This window comes from Clupea harengus, chromosome 8 (assembly GCF_900700415.2).
Source record: "Clupea harengus chromosome 8, Ch_v2.0.2, whole genome shotgun sequence".
Lineage (NCBI taxonomy): Eukaryota > Metazoa > Chordata > Actinopteri > Clupeiformes > Clupeidae > Clupea > Clupea harengus.
The window spans coordinates 24,983,917-25,009,743 of record NC_045159.1 but is presented as its reverse complement, the minus strand read 5'-3'; the positions used below and the strand labels follow the sequence as shown (position 1 = coordinate 25,009,743).

General features: G+C 43.3%; 2 protein-coding genes across 3 annotated transcripts; both read right to left on the bottom strand.

Annotated features, from left to right (window-relative positions):
- Window positions 1-212: 212 nt before the first annotated feature.
- Window positions 213-13,349, bottom strand: zbtb44 (zinc finger and BTB domain containing 44). Of its 2 annotated transcripts, none has more exons than XM_012834811.3 (6): window positions 12,834-13,349; window positions 7,859-8,978; window positions 6,499-6,583; window positions 5,691-5,842; window positions 5,028-5,328; window positions 213-3,513 (listed from the first exon to the last, which is right to left on the bottom strand). In XM_012834811.3, the coding sequence occupies exons 2-6, from the start codon at window positions 8,946-8,948 to the stop codon at window positions 3,150-3,152; spliced, it is 1,992 nt and encodes a 663-aa protein (XP_012690265.1). In that variant the 5' UTR covers window positions 8,949-8,978; window positions 12,834-13,349; the 3' UTR covers window positions 213-3,149. The 2 variants fall into 2 exon arrangements, with proteins under 2 accessions (XP_012690265.1, XP_031428329.1); XM_031572469.2 differs by having other exon boundaries at window positions 3,350-3,513; window positions 5,245-5,328; window positions 12,834-13,346.
- A 73-nt stretch (window positions 13,350-13,422) lies between these two features.
- Window positions 13,423-24,989, bottom strand: adamts8a (ADAM metallopeptidase with thrombospondin type 1 motif, 8a). Its single transcript, XM_012834786.3, has 9 exons — window positions 23,398-24,989; window positions 21,377-21,616; window positions 20,464-20,593; window positions 19,665-19,832; window positions 17,974-18,257; window positions 16,852-17,038; window positions 16,400-16,572; window positions 16,085-16,260; window positions 13,423-15,939 (listed from the first exon to the last, which is right to left on the bottom strand). Exons 1-9 carry the CDS (start codon window positions 24,136-24,138, stop codon window positions 15,207-15,209), a joined length of 2,832 nt encoding a protein of 943 aa, XP_012690240.1. The 5' UTR covers window positions 24,139-24,989; the 3' UTR covers window positions 13,423-15,206.
- Window positions 24,990-25,827: the final 838 nt, after the last annotated feature.

Here is a 25,827-nt window from a genome sequence, read left to right as displayed (position 1 = left end):
GAAGCTGGTGAATCACTTCATGTTTTCGTTCTAGGCCCCCCTCACAGTACTCCTTGCAGTGTCGGCCCATCACAAAGACTCTTCTTCCAGTGCATATGGTCGGTTTACTGTCCTACACTCTCACCTTGAGCCCTCACCACACCTGGGCCACTGGATCAATTACTTTTCAATGGAGGTGAGCATGTAAAGGACTGCCCTTCTGAGGCCAATGGTTAGATTCATGACTTTATTTTTTTCAATCAAAACATTGTCTATACAAAACATTGTTCAGTATACCACACCGGCACAGTAACTCAAGATGAAAACCATTGGAAAGTTACAAAAAACAGTCACCACATTTGTAGATATTAAAATAAAAACGCACACAAACAAAATATAGTTTAGCACTTCAAAAATACTTTAGGTTACAAGCTACATTAGAGCACTACCATCATCTGTAGTTGTGATGTGAATCATAGCAATGGATGTTCAAGACTTAAAATGCACTACTGATTCAATATCCAAAGGCACAAGTTACAAATTAAAAACAGGTTTTAGAAAATAAAACTATACAGAAACACTTTAAAGACATTGTCACAAAGCGAATAGTATGATGTAAGGCTCAAATCCATCGACTATTGAAACTCACATTGATAATAGAAATATACAAAGTTCTATACTTGAAAGATGACGAATACAAAAAAACAGACTAAAATGTGTCATGACATCTGAATACCATTTCCTCTTGCTTTTAAGCATTTTACAGAGATGTACTACTGTATACAAAAACGTAGTTGCACACATCTGACAAAACAGCCAACAAAGTAAACCATGCTATATTGTTTTTTCTGTATTCTTTCTTTGTTATTTTTTCATATGTTTGTGTGGGGAAAGCATGCCAGCACCAGTGAGGTCTGGGACAGCGGTATTTGCAATATTTGAAACCTTATAGACAGTGCGTCACCAGAAGCTAGAAAAGATGAACGTAACTGCACCGACCACGCAATTCACATTACTAAATTAGGGCGTTCATACTATCTCACAGGCAAAGTTTTCAGGCATAGAGCTTAGTGTACCATACAGTATGCAGTACGGTACAGTACAGTGACTGATATTAAACAGTTTGACATCAGAGGGAGGGTGACTGCACTGTTTGTCCCCAACCCCCCTCCCGCACTGCAGGAAACCCTCTGCACCTGTAGCTTCTGTTGAAAGTGCAGACAAAAGCGCAAAACGAAAACAAACCGAAATGTCACATTTTAGTCCGTTAACAGGCCTCTTCAAACCACAAATAACTCTTTTAACATAGGAAGTGCCAAACACCTCCGATATTAACAACTTTCGCTTTCATATTGCTCATTATTTCGAACAACCTACAATACATTCTTTTTTTTACATGGTGTTCCAAAACATGTACACTGTATTACAACTGTATTGCACAATAAGGGAGAAATATCTTTTTTTTTCTTGAAATATTGGAAAACATCACATTAAAAAATATCACATTATAACTAAGCAGCATTTAACAATGATTGCCCTGTGCAAATGGTAGACACAAAGATATGTATATTAAATATCTAAAGAAGTCAAGTAAATGCTAAAGGATTTACATATATATATAAAAGCTCTCTCACGTCACCAAAATCATTACATCCTTGCATTCCTAATTGAGTAAACAGGACTTAATGGGAGCTAGTAATAGGCACAAATAAAAGATTGGCACATTTTCAGATAGTCTTTTAAGGAACTTGCAAATTGGAAATAGGTTATGTACTTCACTTCTGCTGTATCTTTAACATGTAACATTCAAGACTGACCATGTCCATACATCAAAACAATCACCTATGGGTGATGAGGGTGCTCAGTGTTGCAGCAGCAGAATACCCAGTGCAGCAGAGGACGCATACGAAACCTCTCGGTCAAGGTTAGCTGTGACTACTGCCAAGCTACTGGTCTTTCTCCATGTTGGATGAGCGTACAGATGGGCATGATTCAACATTTCCAACTGCTCCATCAGCGTGCACATCAAGAGAAGCAGGTGACACAAAGTTAGTCATGCGATGCTACTCGGCTAGACTGCAGTATGAGATTATCATTTTTCCACATAAAAAAATAAGACACTAGTGACAGCTAACTAGGACCTGAAGCCCTGCACTCCCACCGCCTTCATTACACATGAACTCATGTATGTTTGAACTCAAAACTGTGGAAATGTTTTCACACAAACTCTATAGACGTTCTGACCCATGCAAATTTCATTTGTGAACTGCATAAAGTTGCCACGACTGTTAGGCTACGATTGTTTTGATCAATCAAGCACATGGAGATTGTCTGTGGATGACCTCTTGAAGCCATGTTGAAAAATGGCCGTGGTTACTAAGGGTAGGGGGTTGGAGTAGGATGAGAAAAGGGCATGGTGTTGCTCAGTGGTACCGTCCCTTATTCTGGCCATGCCACATGATCTACAAAGGCAAATGCCTTCAGAGTAACCGAGGAACATAAGCCTATCTGTATCTATCACACTAGGGATTCAGTACAGTTTACCTATACAGGACTGGGTAAGGCGCTTAGCAAGTCCAGACTGAAAAGAACTTAAAACATCTGACAAACAAACACAAAATGTATAAAATGTTCTAACAATTAGCATTGTGAGATCCTCACAATTATCAGAACCCCCACCAAAGAAAATTAAAAACAAATTCACAACACAGTCAGCAAAATGTCAAATGTTGACAATGATTGCGAGGGGAAGTTTCTCTGTATCTCAGGGTAATGTTCACCGTCTTTTCTGTCACAAAGCAACAAAGACAAGCGCTTTTAATGCAACGGGAATATGCTTGAGGTTGCCAGCTCCAGACAGCATCACAGTCCAGTGTGCACTTGGAGTATGTACTGTAATTCAAAATGGCTCCTATGGGAAGTATGTTATTCATCTGTCATTTCCTATGCAATCACAATACGCCACGTTAAATCATGTAAAAAAAAACAAAAAAACAATAAAAACCAAACAAACAAACAAACAAACAAACAAACAAAAACAAAAAACAAACAAAGGGAAGAAGGAGTATGACTGCCAGCCACCAACACAATCACTATCCAGTGTGCACTCTTGTATTGGGACTCAGAGGGGCTCGTATGTGTTATATAAGTGAATATGGGAGCGTCACATCTTATTCTATGGTAATGGAGACAAGTGCTTTTTTCTTTGTGCGTTCCTCCTGCTCTCCATCCTCCTCTTCATCTTCCTCCAGGACCTCCGGAGAGTTGATGGCGACGCTGGTCTTTGGCTCATCCGACAGCACCACCACCTCCCCGGCCACCCCCCGTCCCTGGCCCCCCCGGCACGCTGGGGCCTCGGGCGGGGCCATGGAGGGGAGGAGGTCACAGTTCTGGGTGGAGGACACCTGAGATATGACGGGCATCTGGACAGAGGAAGAAGAGGAGCTGCCACCTTCGAAGGCCTGGTCCGTCATCTCAAAGTGGCCCAGCGACTCCTCCTGCATTTGACTCAGGTACTCGGGGAGGAGGAACTCACTACGGCAGTGTGAGAGGGAGGGAGAGAGGGAGGGAGGGAGGGAGGGAGGGAGGGAGGGAGAGAGGGAGAGAGGGAGAGAGAGCACACTAAGCGTCATTTCACTGTGCCACGTCACACCTGTCAGGAAAAACACTCCCTCTATGGCGTCTTGCTCGACTAAACCCTGAAAGAGGAGAAACGCCTATAAAAGCAAGCTTGGCCTGTGCTAATGGTATGGAAAACAACCCACTTGTGTAGAGAAAAAACACACACACACACATCTGCATATGTTGAGGTTTCCCCCTCCAGGTATTTTTTTCTTTCTTTTTGCTTGCGGAACAAATGGATGGACGGAGCTATATAGGAACGCCGGGGCGGCTGGAGCCAGACGGCAGAGCCCACCTGGCTTAGGCGCCAGGGGGGGTCCGGCGGCGGCGGCGGCTGTTCCTCGTTATCAGAGCGGTGAGACACACGTATCAGGAACACATAATGCAGCGGCCTGATCGCCTGCCAGCGCGCCGACGCGTGATGTGGACGGAGCGGGTTTAAGGTTTTTGGAGCGGAGGCCAACGCATTGCCTCATTCCCCCTGCACTTGGGAGCCCGGCCCGGCCGGTGTTTGTTTTTGCTGGACGCGGCCAGGCGGCAGAGGCCAGGCGAGGGGGGGAGCTCCGGAGCGTGGCTAAAGAGTGAGGCTCGGCGAGCTACGCGTGCCTGCGGCTAAGCTAACATCACAAGGCTCTATTTCAGGGTGCCCACTGTTGCACTACAACAAGGAAGGCTCAGTGCAGATAAGAAGAGCTCAAGTGACAACATTACAGTTGAATCAATGTGCAATCAGTCCAGCCAGTCTCAAATAATGTATGGTATCTCTGTTTGACATTTACTCACTAACTTAGCTACTACATAAGACCTATACAGTGAAGCCGATTATTATGTTATTTAAAAACACAATGAGCTACCCAAGGTATACAATGGACAACACAGCTTGGCTCACAGAGTAAATAAGTAACTAGGTCATGGTTTGCGTAGTATAAACTGAAGCAGAATGTTTTCCTGGTATTTAATGAAGGCACTGCTAAAAAGACATTTCATAAAAGAGAGGCCTGACAGCATGACGTAGCTGACTAATGTGCAGCTGTAACGTATGCAGATAAAAGTGCGCCTTTGGCAAGTAAAACAAATCCAGATAAGAGCCATCCAGATGTTGCACCACCATGAACGCCTGTCTTTTGTAATTTAATTGCATTTAGGGAACAACATATTTCCTTTTTACCATGTTTACAACTGAGTCTCTGGCACATGGGTTATAGAAACAACTGAGACTTTTAATATATATATATATATATATATTTTTTTTTACTTACTATTTAACTTTTTCAGTACATGGTTACTGAACATGAATGGCTGTTCTAAATGGGGGAGTGGTGGTGGTGCTGTTGTGTGATGTGTGTGAACCCTGTGTGATAAAGAATCTTTTCATAAAAGAAGGTTTCTTTATTTTTTGTGTGCTATTGCTGGCCAAAAAACCTCACCTGGTCTGGAAGTAGTTTGCTAGTTCTGACGCCTCATGGTTGAGACTCCTCAGGTGTACGATTAAATTGCCGGAGTTGGTAAACATGGCGCCACATGTTTTGCACTCGTAAATCCGAGGCTTGCGGATGATGTGGCGGGAGACCCTCATGTGGTGCTTATATTCACCGAAGGAAGTGAAAGTGGCGCTACAGATCTGGCACCGGAAACAGCGTTTACCTTCGTGCTTCAGCCGATGCATCTTTAGGGAGTAGGCCCGCGTGAACTTTTTCCCGCAGCGGTCGCACTGGAAGGGCTTAATGCCTGCCAAAGGAAATGGGGGGGGGGGCAGAGAGAGGCAGAGAGAGGACCAGCGTCATGACGAGTCAGAGTGCCATCATGGACTGACCTCCGAAGAGGAAGGGGAGGGTGGCTTCAACAGAAAAGGCTGAGCAGGCAATCTCAAAATGGGGACCATGGCAAAATGACATGCTTGAGTATATGGTGCACGGTAATGGCTAGATCACAGAGTGACCTCAGTGAATCTGACAGACATATATGCAGATAGACACATATACATATCACACAAAGATGTAGAGCTAGACAGGGAGATGAAGACAGAACTGATGAGCTGACGGTGAAACTGGGACGCTGTAGTTGCAGCACATCGGCATTAAACTGCTCACCAGAGTGGATGAGCATGTGCTGCTTGAGGTTCTGGATACGGGTGAATCGGACCCCGCATGTGGGGCACTGGAAAGGCCGTGCCGGTCCCTTGATGCCGGGCCGGTTAGACGGGCTGATGTAGAGGTGGTAGGGGTACTGGACGTTCTCCAGCCTGGGGATACAAAGAAGAGCCACCGCCATGTTATGTGGGAAATGACGCCAAACAGATGTGCTTCTCCGAAAGACGGCAAAACTATTAGCAGACAAGAAAAGCCTCACATCCCTCTGCCTCGCTTTCATAGTTTCTGGACGAGCAAACTGAAACTTGTTTACCTAAATTGGTATTCTACTGCGTTTGCCAGGTCTGATTTAAAACAGTGTATCGCTTCATAATTCTACTGTGTCCTTTCTTAATCCTGCAAAAGATCAGCAAGGTTTCAATCATGCATTAAAAAAAGGTCAGAAAAGAAACAACTGCTTTACTGGCTTAGACGACTGGGGCTTTTCTTTCCCCTTTTGTTTTGCATCATGACAATTCATTTTTTTGCCATTATTCCAACACAAAACTCGAGATCCAAGTACTTTCCAGCGCGCCGGCCAAAAAGCTTCTGGCCTGTTGGCAGCCAGGCTGCCCCTCTAAAAAGCCACGACAATATCACATTAGCTTCCACTCTTTATGGACATTGTATAAGTGAGGAAAGGATGGAAACAGGAACAATGAAAAAAAATTATCCCTCTCCTCGGAGGGGTCTTTTTCGTGAAACTATAAAAGCGAGACGTTGTAAAAGGACACTCTGTAAAAACAAACGTTAAGTTAAAAAGTCTTGCCTCTCGTCGTCCTCCATGTGACCAGTGGTGTTGGGCGTCCCCTGAATGGACTGCAGTCCCTCTGTGACTCCCTCGTCTATGGAGCCTGTGGAGAAAGAGCCTTCCCTGAGCATCTGCCAGTCACCGTTGAGAGGGTATGCATCGAGTAACACTGTTCCAGTAAGTTTAAAATACATCGGCCAAGTTTACATTCCAGGGGCGAACAAACACTGAATTCATATGGTTGTCCGCTGGACAACTAACATCCCAAATTTGCTGCTCAGACTTAGAGTGTAGATGTTCTATTTCCTATGTAGTTTTTCTGAGGTTCTCCTTCTAATATTAATTTGAAAGTACCTGTTATGTTTGAATAACCTGACAGTTTATCATTTTGCCTGATGTGCAATCCTGGTGCAGGATTTGCTAAATGATTTCTTAAAGGTACTTTGAATGCTGCAAAATATTTTGTACCTTTTTGTTTTTAGTGATGATGCCATCATGTAAAAACACCAGATTGACCTCCGCTGACTTCATAACTACCTCAAAGAACATGAGCTACACTAAATACACCACAATTTCAAAACATTTCAACGATATAAAGTTTCACATTCTCAATTAAACTGCTCTTTCCACTCAAGCAACTACACTTTCAAAGGAGCATCAACAACAACACATTTGTCATTGGCTAACAGTAATTTTTAGCAGGAATTATTAGCGCAAATATTTCCTTTCAACCCACTAAATAGAGGACTAAAGAGAGAAGACGGGGCGAAAGGATCAGAGGAATGGGGAAAATGAACGTGTCTCGTTTTCCTAGTTGTCCAACGGGGCAACTTACGCGTATGATGAGTTGAGGCAACTGGAAACATTTTGTCCCGGGTGCCCGGGCAACCAATTTCGGAACCTCGGGCATGTGCCCCAAAAATGCAAATCCAATGTCATTCGTCTAATACTAAGAGTAACGTGGAATGCATGCATCGTACTATGTTTACATAGGCATGCTCTCCACGCGTTTGGGCATGACATATTGTTTTTGTTGTCTTGGCTCTGTACTCCAGCACATGAGTTTGAAATCAAAATGAAAGAGGATGACGTCATTGTTCCCGACTCAGTGTGCTGATTTTTTATTAGAACACATCTACAGTCATGGAGGCTGACCAGTGGATGAACCGGGGCCATGGTTATATTTCATTAGGGGTTTCACTATCTATATAGTCATCACTGACTTCAGGTGTGATGATATAATGAGGGCTGTTGAGAGTGAGAGTGAGAGTGTGTGTGTGAGAGTGAGTGTGTGTGTGAGAGTGTGTGTGTGTGTGTGTGTGTGTGTACCTACTGACGATGACTGTGGGCTGTTGAGAGTGTGTGTGTGTGTCCATACCTATTGACGATGACTGTGGGCTGATGAGGAGGTCCTCTTGATTGTGTTCGCTGCCGGGGACAGTCTGCTGGTCGCTGAGGGAGCTGTGGGAGGCGCTAACCGGATGCGTGACCTCCTCGTGCACCTCCTCGTCGCTCAGGCGCTCCACCTTCACCCGCACACCGTCCTCCTCCTCCTCCTCGGTGCCGCCACTCCCCGCGCCCGCCATGCTCATGGCGCGCGCTCCCTCGCAGGCCAGGTACTCCACCAGCGCCCTCGCGTTTGGGTCGGGCCCGGGCCCCGACGACGTCTCCAGGAGCCCCTCGGGCAGCTTGGCTTTCTCTGTGGTGAAGCGCCTGTCCATGCCAAACGGATATGTCCAGCTAAAGGCCAGGGTCGGATCGATGGTTGGGGCCGAACTCTCGGGAAAGGAGGAGGAGGACGGCGATGGGTTGGGGACCTGTGGCGAGGAGGATGACGCTGGCTGGGGACTGGAGAAGCCTTTGCGCTTGCGGCGCGACTCTCGACACACAGGAATGTTTCTCTCCACCATGCTACATTCGGAGGACACGGGGGAGGGCGATAGCGCGTCCAGCGGGGCCAGCGTGCACCCCGTCTGGCCCTCGGTGGCATCCTGGGGCCCGGGCCGATCCTGGCCGGGCCCCGACGTGCCGCCACTGCCGCTGCCCCCCGCGGTGGAGGGGTTCCACAAGATGCTGGACTTCATGAACTCCGAGCAGGTGTTGGCCACGGCGAACATCTGCATGTAGCTGGCGGCGGCGAGCACGTCTATGATGTTCTCCGTGCTGATGGACAGCGTGGAGGTGTAGGCGTACTCCAGGAGGGGCGCGAAGCCCGCTACGGTCACGTGGTGCAGGTCGAGAGCGGGCCGGTCCTCCTCCCTCCGGCCGTCCTCGCCGGCCTTCCCCATGAGCTTGGCCCGCAGGAAGTCACTACAGCAGGCGAGGACCACTTTGTGAGCCAGAAAGAGCTGGCCCTGCACACGGATGGTGACATCGCAGAAGTGACCCTCACTTCGTAGGATGTTCAACTTGTCCAGCAACTCCTGACTGTGGTTAGGGGAATTGTGGGTAAAGGTCTTAATTCCCATATTTCAGGCCGGTGAAAACGGGTAGTGATCCTACAAAACCATAAGTCTCATCAGTAACAAGTTGGAGGCAGTGTATCATTACAGAAATGAGATGAGTTTACAGTGGAATCACAATCTAATCATGGAAGTGTACAATGCACACTAGACATATGTTTAGAGACCTGTCTTTAGAACTTTATGACTCTATAATGTAATTGAGAGCTCAATGGTTTCTGTTCACAAATATTACTAGAAGTAAGTAAGTACGTTTGAAACATTTTCCAAGTTTCCCTGACATTCTGGATGCAATGTTTGCCTGTTTCAGCCTTTAATGATGAGGATATGTCAGTCAATACCCTTACAAACGCGTCAACAGTTTAAAACAAAAAAACTGAAGTTTGATGAAAATGCTTGTTGTCTCATAAACAGCTGGCCTAGAGTGTTGCTGGAGGAGGCGGCGGAAGAAGAAGGGTGTAATTGAAAAAAAAAAAAAAGTACAGTGAAAAACAGACGAAATCATTTAGGCCACTAATCCAACAAAACAAAAACAGAAATACGTAGTAGAAGACTTGGTATGAGGACAGTATATGATATGACGAAAAAGAGTAGCAGACTTCACCTATTAATGTGTAGGTTGTGTGTTATTTGACTGGTTGTACAAAAGCAGCTGTAATGGTTAGATGGAACAGAAAACCGTTGTAAATTTGTCCTTGGGAACGTGAGCGAAACACCAAATGCATAGTATTAATCATCAAAGCTGCAAGAGGATTGTCCGTATCGATGGTTACTGTAACTCAACCCCCGGCTGGAATTCATACGACAGTTACGCTGACGTATGACTAACTCCTGAAACACTCGCAGCATTTGACTCTGTAATTCTCTCGAGTCCAAACAAAATCTCTCACACAACATCTGCTGGGAATTTACATAGCATTGCCTGGATTCACATGACAGGCCGCGAGAAATCAGCAGCACACTTGTCTAAATTCAGGCATAACGGTGTACGTAGGGGCCTGTCATCTATCTATCTATCTAGATATCTATCTATCTATTTATCTAGATATCTCTCTCTCTATATATATATATATATCTTTTTTTTTTTTTTTTACAAAAAGGATAATGCTACCTGACCCATGCACTTTAAAGTTTACCATTACAAGACCTTGCACATTTCAGGAATGAACTTACTCCAATCCAGAGTGATTTGCCAAATACTTTGGAAAATAATATTTCTGAGATGTGCAGAAGGGCATAGTCCATTCCTTAATGGCAACAACTTTATAGGTCTTCAGAGACAGATGGAGGAGTGCTCAGTTCAGCAGTGAGGGTCTTTGTCTTACTAATGGTAGGCTACTTTTTGTATTAAAACTGTGTTGTAAAAGAACAGAGTAGACATGCTAGCTATTCAGCAGAAGGCCTTCACAGTGTGTTCTGAAAATCTGTATTGTCATACCATGACTGTATTGCATTACTAAATGTATAATCCTTTCAAGAAATATTATCATTCCAAATCAATAGGATCTTTTTTTGTGTGTTTTCAAAATCCAAATTGCAAATCTGCAAGTGTTTACTTGATTAGAAAATGGCCAGGTGTCATAACAAGTGTTATCTTATAACCTTTGTGAGGCGATGTCTTTTCTCTTTCAGTACACTGGAATCCAGATGCAATAAGGATGACTAACACCTAAAATAGCTGTGTCATGTGTCTGCGCAAGGCTCTGATTTATATCAGCTATCATGGCCAGTATGACCATATATGTGAGTTAGACAATTACGTAAGAGCAGCACTTAAGCAGACTTGAAACATTTATGATTTGAATTTTTGCTCTCATATCACAGTGTTCCACTATCTTATGTGGACCAACTCCCCAATGGTAGTGTACTAGGTAATTTATACAGTCCTACTTATAAATACTGGTGAGAAACCCAAAATTGCATGGCCTACTTAAATCTTCTAGGTGGAGGATTGCTAAAGAAGAGCAGCTGTGTTTCAACAACAATCTTCATGTACAACAGATTTTCTGAATGGCTTGTCAAGTTCAGGACAGTTTTGCAAATCTGGCTAATGATTGCTCTTTTTCAGTTCTGTACCATGACTGATGGCTACTCAACATCACCTATTGAGCATTGGTTTTATTGGTTCTGACAAAATCTGATAGAAAAAGGAAGTCAAACTGGCATCTCAATGAGACTTTGCAGGGAGCTTTATCTATTCTGCCTTAACTCATAACTGAACAGATACAGAAGATAAAGTTAATGACCTGTTCACAGTGTTACTGTTCAACTGAAGGAGACAGAAAGAGCTCATTCTTGCTGTTGGCACTGTTTTTGACCACTAAAAAACCCCTCTGTGAGACACTGAGTCTGACAGGCTACATAACCCTGGTCAGTGGTTGAGGTTCTGCCAGGGCCTCCGGCACAAAAGGACAACTAGTATTAAGTCGTCACTAAATTAGCAACAAAACCAAAACAGGGATCTGTCTAGCTTGAAACCATGTGCAAAGTAAAAACAAAAACTGTTTTTCTAGCCCTGAATATAATCTTGCTACTGTACTACCTATGTCACTGCTTAAAATGGACTTCAGTTTTCACCTTATGGTTGCATAGCAGCGCATGATAGGGTGCTGAATAACTAGATCATTGCTCAACATGAGTCTTTGTAGTTAAGTAAGTGATGGTAAGTATGGGTAAGAGTATCTGTTACAGATGTCAGATTTTTGCTGTACTGTATCGTGCCTTGTATAAACTAAATTAAAAATGAAAGCTAAACATAAAATGAAGGGAAACAAAATCCCAGTAATGCATCTATTCCCTGTGGATAATTAATGGTGGCCCATTACAGCATGAGTATGCTATGTCTTGTGTTGTAATGCAAGAAAGAAAAGTGGTCAAGAAGACGCAAGTAGCTCCACTGAAAGTGCACCCTAAGGGCCTGAGACCCATCAGGGTCCGTGGCTTGGCATTATAATAATCTACAATGAAAGTTAAGGCCAATTTGACATCCCATTTTTATAGGCGAATGTCTCTCAACATCATGGAAGTTGTACTATTCTAATACAGGGCAGTAAAATAACTCTGACAAAGGAATCGGCTTACAGAATGTTTTTGCAGATATTAACCCTTCAACCAATGAGTCTAGAGGTGGGGCAGTAGTCTTCTCATATTTTGACGATTCAAATTATTCTTCATAGTGCTTTCAATATAGCAGATCAAATTCAACAAATGGTATTTGCTGAAACTACAGCATATTCCAACAGATTTCCTATATTGTTTTCAACGGAAGATTGCTAAGGGGGCGTGACTGTCCACATGAGTAGGCTATGTTTTGTTTGCTTCATGAACGCTGGCTAGGCTAGCTAAAATCTGACATCTGAGTTGGTTGAAGTTGTCAATACGAAGCATCTATATTGAGCTAAGCGATGACGCAGTAGTATGATTATGTGTTAATGTAATGAGTGTATATGATCAAACTAGATATCTATCCTCAAAACTCCGAAAATGGACCCATTTAATGTCGTTTGGGATCTTCTCTCAGATGCAAACACGAGTTTCAAATAGGAGTTAAATAAGGCGAGCTAGCCAGAAGCTATCTTAATCAGCTAACTTTACCGAATCGCAAATATTAGTATTGCACTGACCAAGATAATTTCCGTAAAACTTGCGGTTATAGTGACTGCGTAACAACAAGGACAATGGACAATACCATTCGATCCATTTGATCAGGTTCACTGGCAGCAGAGCTCAGTAACGTCAAAGCCAACTTAGCTGGATGGCTAACTAAGTGTGGTGTGACTAGCTAGCCGCTAGTTAGCTCATTACCAATGATACACCCAGGTCATTTTGGTGACAGTAAGGCTGGACAATAACCATTATAATCACAATAGAAACATGGAAATGTGATCTTACCAAACAAAGCGGAACGAAGGAAAGAATATCTGGAGTTGAGACGAATAACAATCCAGTTCGTAGCGGGCATATGTGCTAACAGCTCCGTTAAAAAAACTAATGGACAACTGAGTAGCTAACGCTAGCTAGCTAGCTTGCAAGTCTCATCGTGTGCTTAGAATAACATTCTGTTTTATTCATCCAAGCATATCATACACACGTTCGCCTTTAGTGGGCTAGAGAGATCACGCCATGTAAAAGACTACAAAAAAAGTAAAACTAATTTATTTTTCTGTTGATATTGCAGCTATTCATCCCTTCAGCGGGAAGCCTGTTGGCGGCTGCAAATTCAGCGCTTTGTTTTTCTATCCCAGAATGCTATGCGCCCACTACTGACAACAATCTTTCCTTCACTCATGCCTGTTATCATAGGCCTACCTTTGATGCAGTCCTTTACTGGACTTACATAATAGGAGGCAAACCACCTTTTGTATTTGTTTATAAGGAAAATACAATAAAAACTTCACATCATATCGTGATTTTTGACACAAGTTCACAGAATTGAGATTTGCTACAAGCTCATTTGACAGAGGCCACGACGAGGTGTAAGGAATTTAAACATTTTTTTATTGACAGTGAAGAATTCCAAATGTTCTGTGACAATTTCGATAAAGGAAGCTGAAAAAATATCTTCAGTCGAGACATATATTTAATTAATGATTCCATTTTGAACAATTCTGGATAGACAGCAGCATCAAGAAAAATGTAACAAATAGATGTCTGAAGGTAGAAAAAAATAAATAGCTTAAAAGGAAGCTATAACAATAGCATTGTACAGACCTTCATTGAAGGGATATAATGCTTTCGTTTCAGATCTACATATATAACATACATCCCCCCATGTGCACACCTGGAATGTTATAACACTCACATATAAACGCTATATAGGTCAGTGTTTCATCCATAACATTAAATGCCATGATGATGCTGTCTCAATGCTTAGCCTACTTTTCATAGTTAATCGTGACTTCTACATCATCATTCAACACAACTGTGTCTTTTTCTCTCATTCAATATTAGTCCTCTACAAGTCAAGGGTTTCTGTTTGTACTCTCCCAGTTGCACAAAACTGTGAAAGTTAGGCCTATTTAACAAATACAAGTGTCTAAATGAAATCTATGTCTATGGGACAAGTAAAACCAACAAGTACTTGCTGTATTTTAATTGCTTGATATAGGCTATTATGTTTGAAGTACAGATCTATAAGAATAAACCCTAAAATTGTCAGTGTTAACATGGAAATTCCTTTTGACACTTTCCTTACAATACAAAAAGATATTCAAACAAGGCCTTTCATTTCTCCATAACAGTCATGTTTTGTGATCTGGCGATTTTATCCCCAGATTTAATATGATGGTGGTACAATGACAAGGAAACTTGCAAATGAATGTTGAACATAAAAAAAAAATCAGCTTAAACCCATTTAATAGCTTTGTGTAAGATAGTGTAATGAAACAATATCTCTGTTCAACGGAGGAGTATTGTTGTATTCCAAAAGATGATCCAGTGTTCCTGAATTAGCTAAACCTTCAAGATTCTGCAAGTTTGATTCATCAGTTTTCTCTACATCACCTCCTGGCACTGTACAGTTTCTGGCTTTATCTGATCAGAGTATGTCAATATTCACCGGCATGATTACATAGCTATCGGAGGAATCGTTTTTTCCCTTGTTTACAAAAGTTGTCGTAATCATTGTTTGGACTCTTCAGAATAAGTAAAAGCATTTAGATCTTTTTCTGCAAAGATCAGTGAAAATAAATAGTATTTTGACAGCTTTTAGGCAACCACCGAACCTTGATCCTGTTCAGGATGGAGTGATTATTCTAACCCAGGAGACAATGCGTTGTGGATTAGAGGTACTCAACCAGCCCAGCGGAGTCTCAGCAGGATTTCTGTTTGTTTGTTTGTTTGTTTGTATGTATGCATGTTCGTTTTGCAAAGTTTTATGCTCCATTGTTGAAATGATAAATATAGACAGTATCTTCTACCAACAAGCATTAAAAAGAGTATTAAACTGTTATATCATTTGAGGTAGATCTCTAGGGGAGGGAGAAACTTCAATAGTGGTTATAATAACATGGCGACATCAAAGAAAATGAACAACAAATGAAGTTAAGTTAATCGGTGATATAGGCAACATTTCTAAGACCAGAATGGAATCCTGGTTACTTTTGATAAGTGACCTCTCCATTCCTGTTCTATGCTATAGTTTCCCTGCTGATCTGTGCAACACGGTCAGGTGGTTAGGAGAGGGAAGACGTTCCCCCACTACATTTGCTATGGATTGTACACCTATCAGCTCCATTCCTCTCTCACATAGTGCTGCACACAGCTTCAGCAGTCCTGGTAAAAGCACTCTCCTGACACAGCCTCGGGCCTCTTGTCGGGATTGCACCGCCCTGGCTCCACCGCCTTCCCAGTATAGTCTAAGCAGAGGACGCTTCGGTGGCGCTCTCCTGGCCCGCACGTCCGCGAGCAGGCTGACCACGGGCCCATCTGCCACACGGGGCACGGGAGGTCCGCACATGGCCGGATGTCCGCTGGCCGCAGGTCCATGTCACAGAAGTAGGACAGGGATCCTGCCCCGTCCTTACACTCCACGGTCCTCCGGGACCAACCTGAGCCACAGGTCTTGGAGCACTCGGACCACTCGCCAAAAACCCACTCGTCGCCTCCAAAAGGCAAGAGGGCGTGCGTGGACACTCGGTCTGTGCTTGGCTTCGTGAAGGGAACGTCTCTGGGGAGGAAGAAGGTGTACTTGATTCTTGGAGGAGATTCGTCTCCCGCTGTGGACAGGACTTGTGCTGTAATGGCCTGCCGAAGCTTCTGGAAACTCAGGATTCTCTCCAGTGTGGTCGAGGACCCACTGTAGCGGAGTGCAGCTCCGGGCACTGGGATAAACTGCTCGGATGTTGAGACGGAAAAGTTACCGTTCAGGATGTATTGGCCACCCTCTTTCTTTATGGCCAGATAGTTGCCGTCGTGTTTGATCCCACGGTGACTACGTTGTTTGATGTCGATGTTGGTGGCCCCAGAGGGAATGGTGACAATATCATTGTAGCCATATCTGTGGTAATAAAGTACAAGACGACTGTCACCTTTAGTTATTGTTTGGGTTTTTTGCCTGTAATTATGCCCATAAAGAATGTGTATCATTTTCAGCTCTATATAAACATATCATCCACATTTGTTAACATGTGATTCACACTTACGTGGCTTTATTCATTGATCCTGTGATTTTCCGGCAGGATGAACCATCACCACCACAGATCCCACACTTGTCAAATCTCAGATTGGAGCCAATGACCTGGTCACAGCCAGCCTTAATGCACTGGCCCTGGACACAGATGGACGTCGTGTCTGGTCCACAGGTGGTGCCATCTATGACCTAAACAACAGGTAATAAATAAACAACAGGTAATAAAAGATACTGGATTTCACAACTTGACCTATGGACAAGGTTAAAATAGTGACAGCAGAAAAGTGGGTGACTGATGCCAATTTGAGAACTTAAATGTAGGGGTTACCTTTGGTTCAAAGACTTTGAATTCGCTGCTTCCTTTGGCTCTGCAGAAGAGTTTACATCTGTCGCGTGGGGAGACACCAGCATATTTTGGAATCCACTGCTTGATGTTCCCATGCATATCCAAATACCGGTTGGTGTTATACCTCTCACACTGTTCCTCTCTGAAGCATTTTCCTGTGGGGTGAATCAATTCGATTTAAATTCTTTCCAGTAAAAAAGCAAAGCTGCAAAGTTCAAAGTTAAAATATTCTGTCAATGTCATAGATATTTAGCAGCACCACTGGTGATAGAGTATGAGTAAAATTGCCTGCAACCCTCTCCCTTTACGTTTACAACACAAGTCCAAGAGTAGCAGTATTTTGTGTCAACGCTTTGCTAAATTACAGAACTCTCTCATGAATAAACTTGTCTTATTAAATTCCAACGTCAAGTGGAAGAAATGGAAAAAGTTACCGTGGTCCTCCTGGCAGGCCTGAATGTTGCAAGATTGGTATTTGACTCTCTGGCCCATGCAGTAAGCCCCTCCATGCTGGGGCTCTGGATCAGTGCACTCGCGGCGGGAGAACTCAACACCCCCGCCGCAGCTCCGAGAACAGGGACCCCAGGAGCCCCACTCACCCCACCCTCCATCCACTGGCACCTGCAACACAAACGGATGAATCATGTCTCAAAGAGGAGGCTCAACTGGAATGGCCTAGACTGCTTGTGTGGCTTGTTTGAGGGTACTGTGGAGCCTCAAACTTAACCAATCAACCAACCAGTTGACCCACCAACTAAAGTCATTGAATAGATATGTGTCTATCTCTCTATCTATGTGTCTGTAATGGTTATCAAATATGTATGCTAAATACTATCCTATGCTATGCTATACTCCAGTGTCATTGTGCAGGCATATTTCCACCTCAGGCCTGACACATGTATTATGGCCTCCTAGCCATACCCCCTTCCTAGGCATGGTGCTCAAGGCATGTGCCGAAATAACACATTTCTTTTCTGAGGGGCGTTTTTTACGAGTTGGCTGAGAGAGGTCTTCTGACAGCCAAGCCGTCTGGGATCACAAGCTAGTTTTTAACAGGCTGCACCAAATATAATCTCTCTTTTTAAAGGGGCTTTACTGAATACAATGTGACTTCTTTTTAAATGGCTTCTCCAAAAATAATCTGCCTTTTTGAGCTCCTCCAAATGTACGTGCACTAGCAGCAGTCAGTTTAAAGTAGATCAATGACATCAAGATACTCTGTGGGAGGCAACAAGGAGCCTGGAAGGAGGGGGGGGGGGTTCAGAAAATGAAAATGTCAATACACAGTCTAGGGGAAGGACTCTACCCTTTAAAATAATGCGGTAAAACAAATTTGTCAGGGCAAGCACAAGATTTTTTAAAGAGGGGACAGAGGAGGAGAAAGTGACTGTATGGCATGAAAAGGTGTTAAAAAGGATTGCAGCAATAAATCTCTACAAAGGTATTTGCCGGGGATCATTTCTGAGATGTGTGATTTCTGACAGCACAGTGTTGCGATAAATCAGACCGCTGTGACTCAGAGCGAGTCGCTCTCTAAGGCAGGCACGCATACATACCTCGAGCCTCTCCTCCGTCTTGTTCACGCACACACCGCGGAGACAACGGCTGTCTTCCCCACACGGAGTACCGTCTGCCCAGGGGAGGCTTCCGTTACGAGTGGTACACTGAAGCTGACCCTCCTCCCGGCACCACAGCTGGGAACAGATCTCTTGTGCAGCTGGGCAATGGCCAAAATCCTCGCCAAAGACCTGCTGGCACTGGCGGTCCAGGCCGTATATATGGCCTGGGGGTTCTGCTGGCAGGGGGAGCTTCTGCTCAGGAGGATCCAGCAAACAGTCACCTGGAGTGGCACGTGCACAGACACAAACATAGACACAGACACATGCATGTTGAAACAGCCAGAGGCAAGGCATAATCTGTGATGAGACTCCGCTGAAATATGGCTTATATACTGAAGATACAAACAAATTAAAAGCATCTGCTGCCTAAAGCATTTTCAGAATAATTTCAATTCCACATCTTACTTTGTGTGTATAAAATTCTTAATTACAACAGGCTTGGTCAGAACTCTCTAATTAGTGGCTGCAGATGGGACAAAAGTCTAGTAACCTAACCCCTATGGAAAAACATGATGTTGTTGTGGTAAAGTAGGATTGCCCTCTGCAAACTCTGTTATGTGTGCACCAGTACAAGCACTCGTGCTTGGGAATATTGGAAAAAAAAATAAGAAGGACCTGTTGTACAACTAGTTCACTACCTGTGGCAAAATTCAGTCTGGTTAAGACAACATGTGCTTGGCTACACTCGATTTCTCTGTGAGGGAAAACAGTTGTTAAACCTGGAATGCGTGACTCACAGGAGATGAGTCAGAGGAGTAGAGAGCGAGCGCAAGCCAGAGTGTAGACTGAAATATCGACGATATAAATCAACAAGCGAAGGCAATACGTCTGCTATTTTGCAGCGCAAAGTATATCTCTGCCTCCCCTTTTCAGCTCGGGTAGCCATGAATGTAACAGCAGTACACCTTTAAGGGTTGAATTCAGGCACTACTGTGGTATAAAGCACCTGAAATGCCTTCCTCAAACAATCTGAGGCACTTCTCCTGAGTGTCCTCCACCTGACGGCTAATGCTGAATTCCTACTAACCTGACTGAGGGGGAGAAAACTGCTGCGGTGGGACCGAGAAGCTTACTTTACCAATGGTTGTTAGTTTTGACACTCTCAGCAAAATTACACAGTGTGGCTTTGAACCCAGTTATTAGTGGTAAGGGAGCGAGTTAAGGCAGAAAGGGCATTGTAAAAAAAAAAAAGAAAAAAAAGAAGAGAGCAGAAAAAAATGCAAGGGTATGAAAATAAAAATGGTGTCCCACATTATACAGAGACTTCTTACTGCTGAGTCCAAAACGACACTGAACACTCTATATGGCAGCTTTCCATTCACTACACGATGACAGACTGACATTCTAGGACACAAGCTTTAAAAATGTTGACAGTTATGACTTTTTTTTCCTTTAGTTCTTTCGGAAATATTCTGCCACCGATGCCAAGACCCAATGAAAACTGAAAACCCCATGTTAACCGAAGGGAAACCATCTGCCAATAAAAGACACACCCTCACTCACAAGTACCAAACAAATCCATGTGACAAACCTATTTTCAGAATCACATTTTACCTATAGCATGTGTCCTTCTAGCAAATATAGATACAAGGTAACAATGTGTCGACACAGTGAAACCCCGTCCTTACCATGTCCATTGTCGAAGAATTCGGTGATATATTGAGCACTGCAAGGTGACCATGGAAAGGTTTTGTTGAGGTGGACAAACTTTGGTGCCATCATGTGGTGTCCATCAAGTTGCCCAAACCACTTCTCACAGTTCCTGGAATCATCATGAGGCATGCTGAGCACGTGCCCTAAGAATGCAGAGAGCAGAGGAGAGAGTTACTACCCTCTTAAGTGTAACAACCGTTCCATAGTCCTGTTCCATTCCATATAGTGCTCCATGTGAGAGTCTATATATCTCGCAGTGCTAACTGCTAAAGACCCTGCAGAATGGCTCACCAGGGGGTATTATATTCAGATGAGGGGAGCCTTATTTAAACTAAGGGAGCACTTCTGATATGACAGGTCTTTTAGACAGACTGTCAAACTGTCCTTAAGAGCAGCTTTCCAGGAATGGATGCTCACTGCTTAGTCTAACGGCACATGATACCAGATTTATTTATACTGGTGTATCCTGTTTTATCTCAGGCTGCCTTGCCATGTTGATCCTGATGTAACGCCTTGTTTACATAGCATCATTCCTTCGACGGCTGTTTGTTCAAATTGTTTGGATCACTCAACAAAAACCTCACTGACGTGTTGGTTTTAAATGCGACAAAGTGACAACGTTTGAAGACGGAATAAGTCCTTTTCAAGAGCAGAGGGGGAATTTAGATGCACATTTTGTAAGCGAGAGCCTAAATTAGATCTCTTTGGCAGACACACACAGTTTTAGTTGTCAAACATAGACTGGCTGGTCACAGGCACACAGGGTACACATACCAAGCTCATGGGCCACGGTGAAGGCAGCCTGAAGGCCATTGTCCTCGATAACAGAGCAGCTTCTTTTAGGGTCACACATGGTGCCGACATCTGCGACCCCAAGGGTATCACACTTGTTTCCACAAATATCCTGGAGGTGAGAGCGAGTGAGAGAGAATGTGTGAGGGGGAGAGAGACAGAGAGAGAGATTGAGAGAGAAAGAGAGAGAGAGAGAAAGAGGGAGGGAGAGAGAGACAGAGAGAGAGGAGGAAAGGGTTAGAGAGGAGAGGAGAGGGGGACACTGATATCCAGACATCGCTCCATTTGTTCCAGACAGACGACTTTTTTTCTCTTGCTCAAGCTCTTGCCAGCAAAACATATTTGTCAGTGTTTCCATCATAAAATGAAGCAAATACATGGCAGACTGTAGACTTAAAAAGAGGGAGGAAATTTAACTCTCAGATATCCACACCATCCAGTCCAAGACTTCACAGCCTTTTACATGCCTAAGTTAAAAAGTCAACGTATGGTAAAGATATTTAAGTCCCATTGAAATAGACAAGGACCACCAGCAATACTAGACACACAGGCACAAACACACACACACACACGCACACATTGACACCACATGGAGTTTTAACAAGCAATACCTGGAATAACTCATGTTTTTTATTGTCATTCTTGTTCATTTTCATGATTGTTTCCCCTGTATTTCACCCTTAAGGGGCATACTGAAAGATTTCCAATTCACCTGTGCATTAGGAGGCCTGACATGCCTTTCACTGACCCCTTTGTACTGCTAGCCCAAAATGTATCTCTCTACACTAAACACAAACCTATCAAAACGAAAACTGTCATATTGTGGCGTACTGTCTAACTTTTTCGGTGGATACCTATATTTGACCACCTCAACCCATGAAAGTAACTGATTTACCATTCTGGTGAACAGGATGGCCGTGTCAAAGTGCTGCGGGTGCCGCTGACTCGTGGGATTGAACAGCTGTTGCCAGTTGCAGAAGTTGCGCAGGGCAACACCTCCATTTCTGGACACCTCAGGACCTTCCTCTTCATCCTCCACTAGAAGCATCCTAACCACCACCAAGCTCACGGCGTTCTTCAGGCTGGGGTGGCTGTAGATCTGGGCAGCCATTGCCATCATGGTCAGGAGGTAGTGCTGTAAAGAGAATGGGTGGTCAGATGATCAGGGAAAAACATCCTACGGTTGTTTGGAGATGATGAGGTGGGCCACACACAGTTTTAGGGTTAGTGATCTCTATCTGTAAAAATCTCCACGACTTAAAGGCGAAATCAGCAGTTTTTCATTCATCTGATTTTATATACCTGATTAAATTCTCCTCATAGTTATTGTTATTAACATACAGTATATGCATTAGTTCATATTCATCATATTTAGCTGAGGTGTTCTCTCATCAATCACAGAGAGAAATCTACAATCTAGTAGTTGCAAGTGTGTACTTGTTGACCACCAGTGGAGTGGGTCATGTTTATATACATGGGGTAAAACTAGGATAGTTATTGTCTTTGACAAAGAGGGGGGTCTCCCCGTGAAACTTTAAAGGCAAAGCTCAAACCAAACCCATGAGCCTATGGGGACAGAAATATTTAAACATTTTAGTTTTTCTTTCCATCAATAAAATGGGTGGAAGGCGCTTGAAAACAAATTCCTCGTCATCCCTTAACTTCCAAATGGTGCTAACTCAAACTCAAGGTTTTTGTGCCAGCAAGTCTATTTCATGTCTTGCAAGGACCAATTGGGGCCCTACAAAAGGTAAACACTATGTGTATACAGGCTCCTTATTCATGTTATATGACAAAACCGTTAGAAGACACTTGAACATATATCAGTTCATATCCACTTTCTTGATTTTCACTCCAAGAAATGTCTAAGAACACTTAAGCTCCAGAAGTATATTTAAGGTTTTCATGACGTTGGGCAGTTTTCAAACATATTCAGCTGGAACAACACTTCTATAGGAGCAGAAAAGGTTCCATGGAATATTTTAGAAACTGTTCTTGTTTATTGTGAGCATGTACTTGGATCCATAGACGGGTTTTATGACCACGCCTTCAAACAATGCAGGCTATATGCCTCTGTAAAATAATCCGTTCTAGTGCAAAAAAAAGCAAAAGAACTTTGCTTGTTTGGTGTAAGCCTCCTCCTCTTTCACTGACCCGAACAATGAAAGGGTTCTGTTTATGCTTTGAAGAGCATTAATGGAGAGCAAGGTTTAAATGTTTATGTGAGATGTTTATACCGAAAGCAAGCAAGTACTATCGTTGTCTCCGTGAGACCTTTTAGACTCAGAAACATGCCTTACGGTACTTGCCAAGGTAGCTTCACCTCGCGCACAGTTCAGAATGCACGTCAGAACTGAGATAATGCATGAGGCTTTTCAGCTTGAAGGTTTGAATTACTCGGCTCCGTTCCCGCCCCGCCTCCCACACTTCCTCCGAAATTAATTGTTTCTCGGAAAGTGTGGTAGTGGAAACTACTGTACTTTATAGTAATGACACTGAATTCATACTGGGCGCAATAGAAAATCCGTGAAAAAGAACAGTTTACCAAAAGTCTGGTGGGCAAACAATGTACTGTTTCGGGAACAGTAATCTCATGATGTGCTGCCTAACAATTATTGCAGCCCACAACGAAGGTGCACTACACAGAATGTTACTCAAGTAGGCTATAGTTAATGGCTTTACCGTGCTATAATTTCACTCATTTAGACTGAGAGACGAACACCTGTATGAAGCCAAATTAAAAAAGGTCTGTTAAGACTAGAATTTTGAGCACTCAGATATCACCTCAACATAAGATGGCCAACGCCTTAAAAGGTGTATAGGTAATATTTGCATCAAATAGTACCCACTGCTGTGTTTACAGAAGTGTGCAAAAGCCTAGTTTTATTTGGAAGAAATGAGAGACTTGCAATTTACCTTGATTTCATCCCCGTAGAAACTTGTCATTGTGGAGTCAGCTACCACCAGAGTTTCGATGTACCTGGCAGAGGATACAAAACGTTTCTGTCGTTGTGTGACCTTGGCTTCCATCTTTCCCTGGGACGAAGTGGGTCTACTATGTGATACAAGCGGTTTGGCAGCTCCGATATGATCAAACACAGTCTTTAGATCGTCTCTTGAGACAGGGAAAACTCTCCTTTTAATGACATGCACCTGCGAAAAGGACCTTTCGCTGGTCTCATTGCCACGCTCTTTGGGTTGAATGAAGAATTCATCGCCATTCGTTACAAATGATCCTTGGATGCCGTGGCACAAACTGACGGCAACCACAGATTCTTGATTGTTGTTAACGGTTCCCGAGTAAAAACAACCTCTAAAGTCCTGTCCCGTCTCCAATGACTCGCGGTCACTGTCGAAGATATCCTCAGGGCTGGTGCCATTAAGCAGGGCAGAGAGATGTTTCGAGTTAACGTGGAGAATATTTAGTGTTGGGGCGACAAAGTTACTATCCGGAGTTAAATGAATGGTGAATTTGTTACCAAAGGCGTTTAATTGGAAACTAAGCCGCTCTACGCTCCGTCCCAAGAAAGTCCAAAGCCGGTCAGTATTTCTGATACTCAGTCTGACAGGTATTATCTCCTCCGACTCAACTACTTCACCAAGCGCAACACTGGTTAACGATAACGTGAAGAAGACAATATGCAAATAATTACCCATGTTATGTTAGATAGGCAGGGTAAAAATTATTCAGCTGAAACGGCACTAAAAACAAAGCGCAATACAGTATACGGCAAATAAATCCGCTGTGAACAATGTGTAGCCTCTAGGGCTACATACGCAAGGACTGTAGCGTATTTGGGGATCAACAATTTCAGTTTGTAAGTTCTATTACTCAAATAAAAAATATACCAAGACTATTAACTATCCGTTTGAGAACAACTGAAACTAAGTTTCTGAACAGGCTGTTAGTCATTAACTCAAGAGGAAAAGTTAGAACCTAAAGAACACCCGTACAGCCCACGGTATTAGTGATAACTGGTGGTGACGGCGGTATTTATACAGTCTTGCCCTTCTTAAACATACGCGGTTTATTTTTGATATCCATCAGAACTTTACTCTCTCCTCCCCCTCATGCCTCATGAAAAACCTCAACAACTTCGGGATCAGCGTTGGATCCAATGGGAAAGTCCTGACACGCCCCCCCTCAATAGCTCTACTTTGACATACGGACGACTATTATTAACCAAGTCAGCACGCTGCTCGTTTGCGGAATGCTCTAAGTTACCCAAAGTATGTTTGGCTGCTCAAGCATTTCGACAGCCCTGAGTGCTTCGTGTAAACGTTGGAGGAAAATGTAGCGGAATAACTTGGGTGAACTCTGCCAAGTAGGTCCACATAACCTACAAGAACCAAACCAAAACCGCAACTGGAATTAGATCGTCACCTGCCGGTCTTTAGAATACTAAACACTACAATAGATTACATAATGATTCAATTTCAGCACAAAACCAAAGATTACACTACATAAACACGACCCCATAAATGCAGTAAACCCCTTTTGTATCAAATACTTTATAAATCACATAGAACAACCTTGTGTGCGTACTTTTGTCAGAGTGGAAAGATTCCCGTGGCAAGTTGCGTTACGTAATAGGTCTGCGCATCATCTAAAGGAAACATTCGAATATGCACTCACCTTTAAAAACGACGGGCATGTGGCATCCAGCATTTTCACTGTGTGTTATTTGCAGGACATCATATTCTAGCAAAAAACAAAACCATACCACGATAATATTGGTTTTAGAATTATTGGACACAGTTACCAATATTAAAAACAGCAAGAAACAGGGAGTGTCTTGAATAGTTTGCATAGCCTTTTGCAGTTATCTATAAGATCATAATTCTGAAATCTTTCGTTCCTCAATTCATAGAGATGGAATGACAGCCACAAGGTGGCACTGTCGCATTATTTTTAGTCAGTTAATGAGCAGATTGTAAACTGTTTGTCCTTTAATGCAAGGAACGGGACAAGCGCACAACGCACAGATGGATATTAGCATGTTGAAAGTGTCATCATATAAGAGAAACAAAACATATAATCACGACAGCTGTTGTTTTGGTTTCAGCCTACTTTATACAACCACAAGATGTCGTACTTGTATGTTTGACATTTCCCTACATGTTTTGCTCGATTATGTAGACTGTAGGCTACTACTCTAGTTGCAGTCAAAGAGTGCTAATAGCTACAACAACATATGATACAATTTATCATGTGGGAAAGCAAAGGCTTACGGACGATGTAACATTCATTTAAATATAAACAACATCAGGATTGCCCAAAAGAGAACTCGCGCCAAAATGAACAAATTAACTGGAATGAAATGGCGAAAATTAGTAAGATGCAAC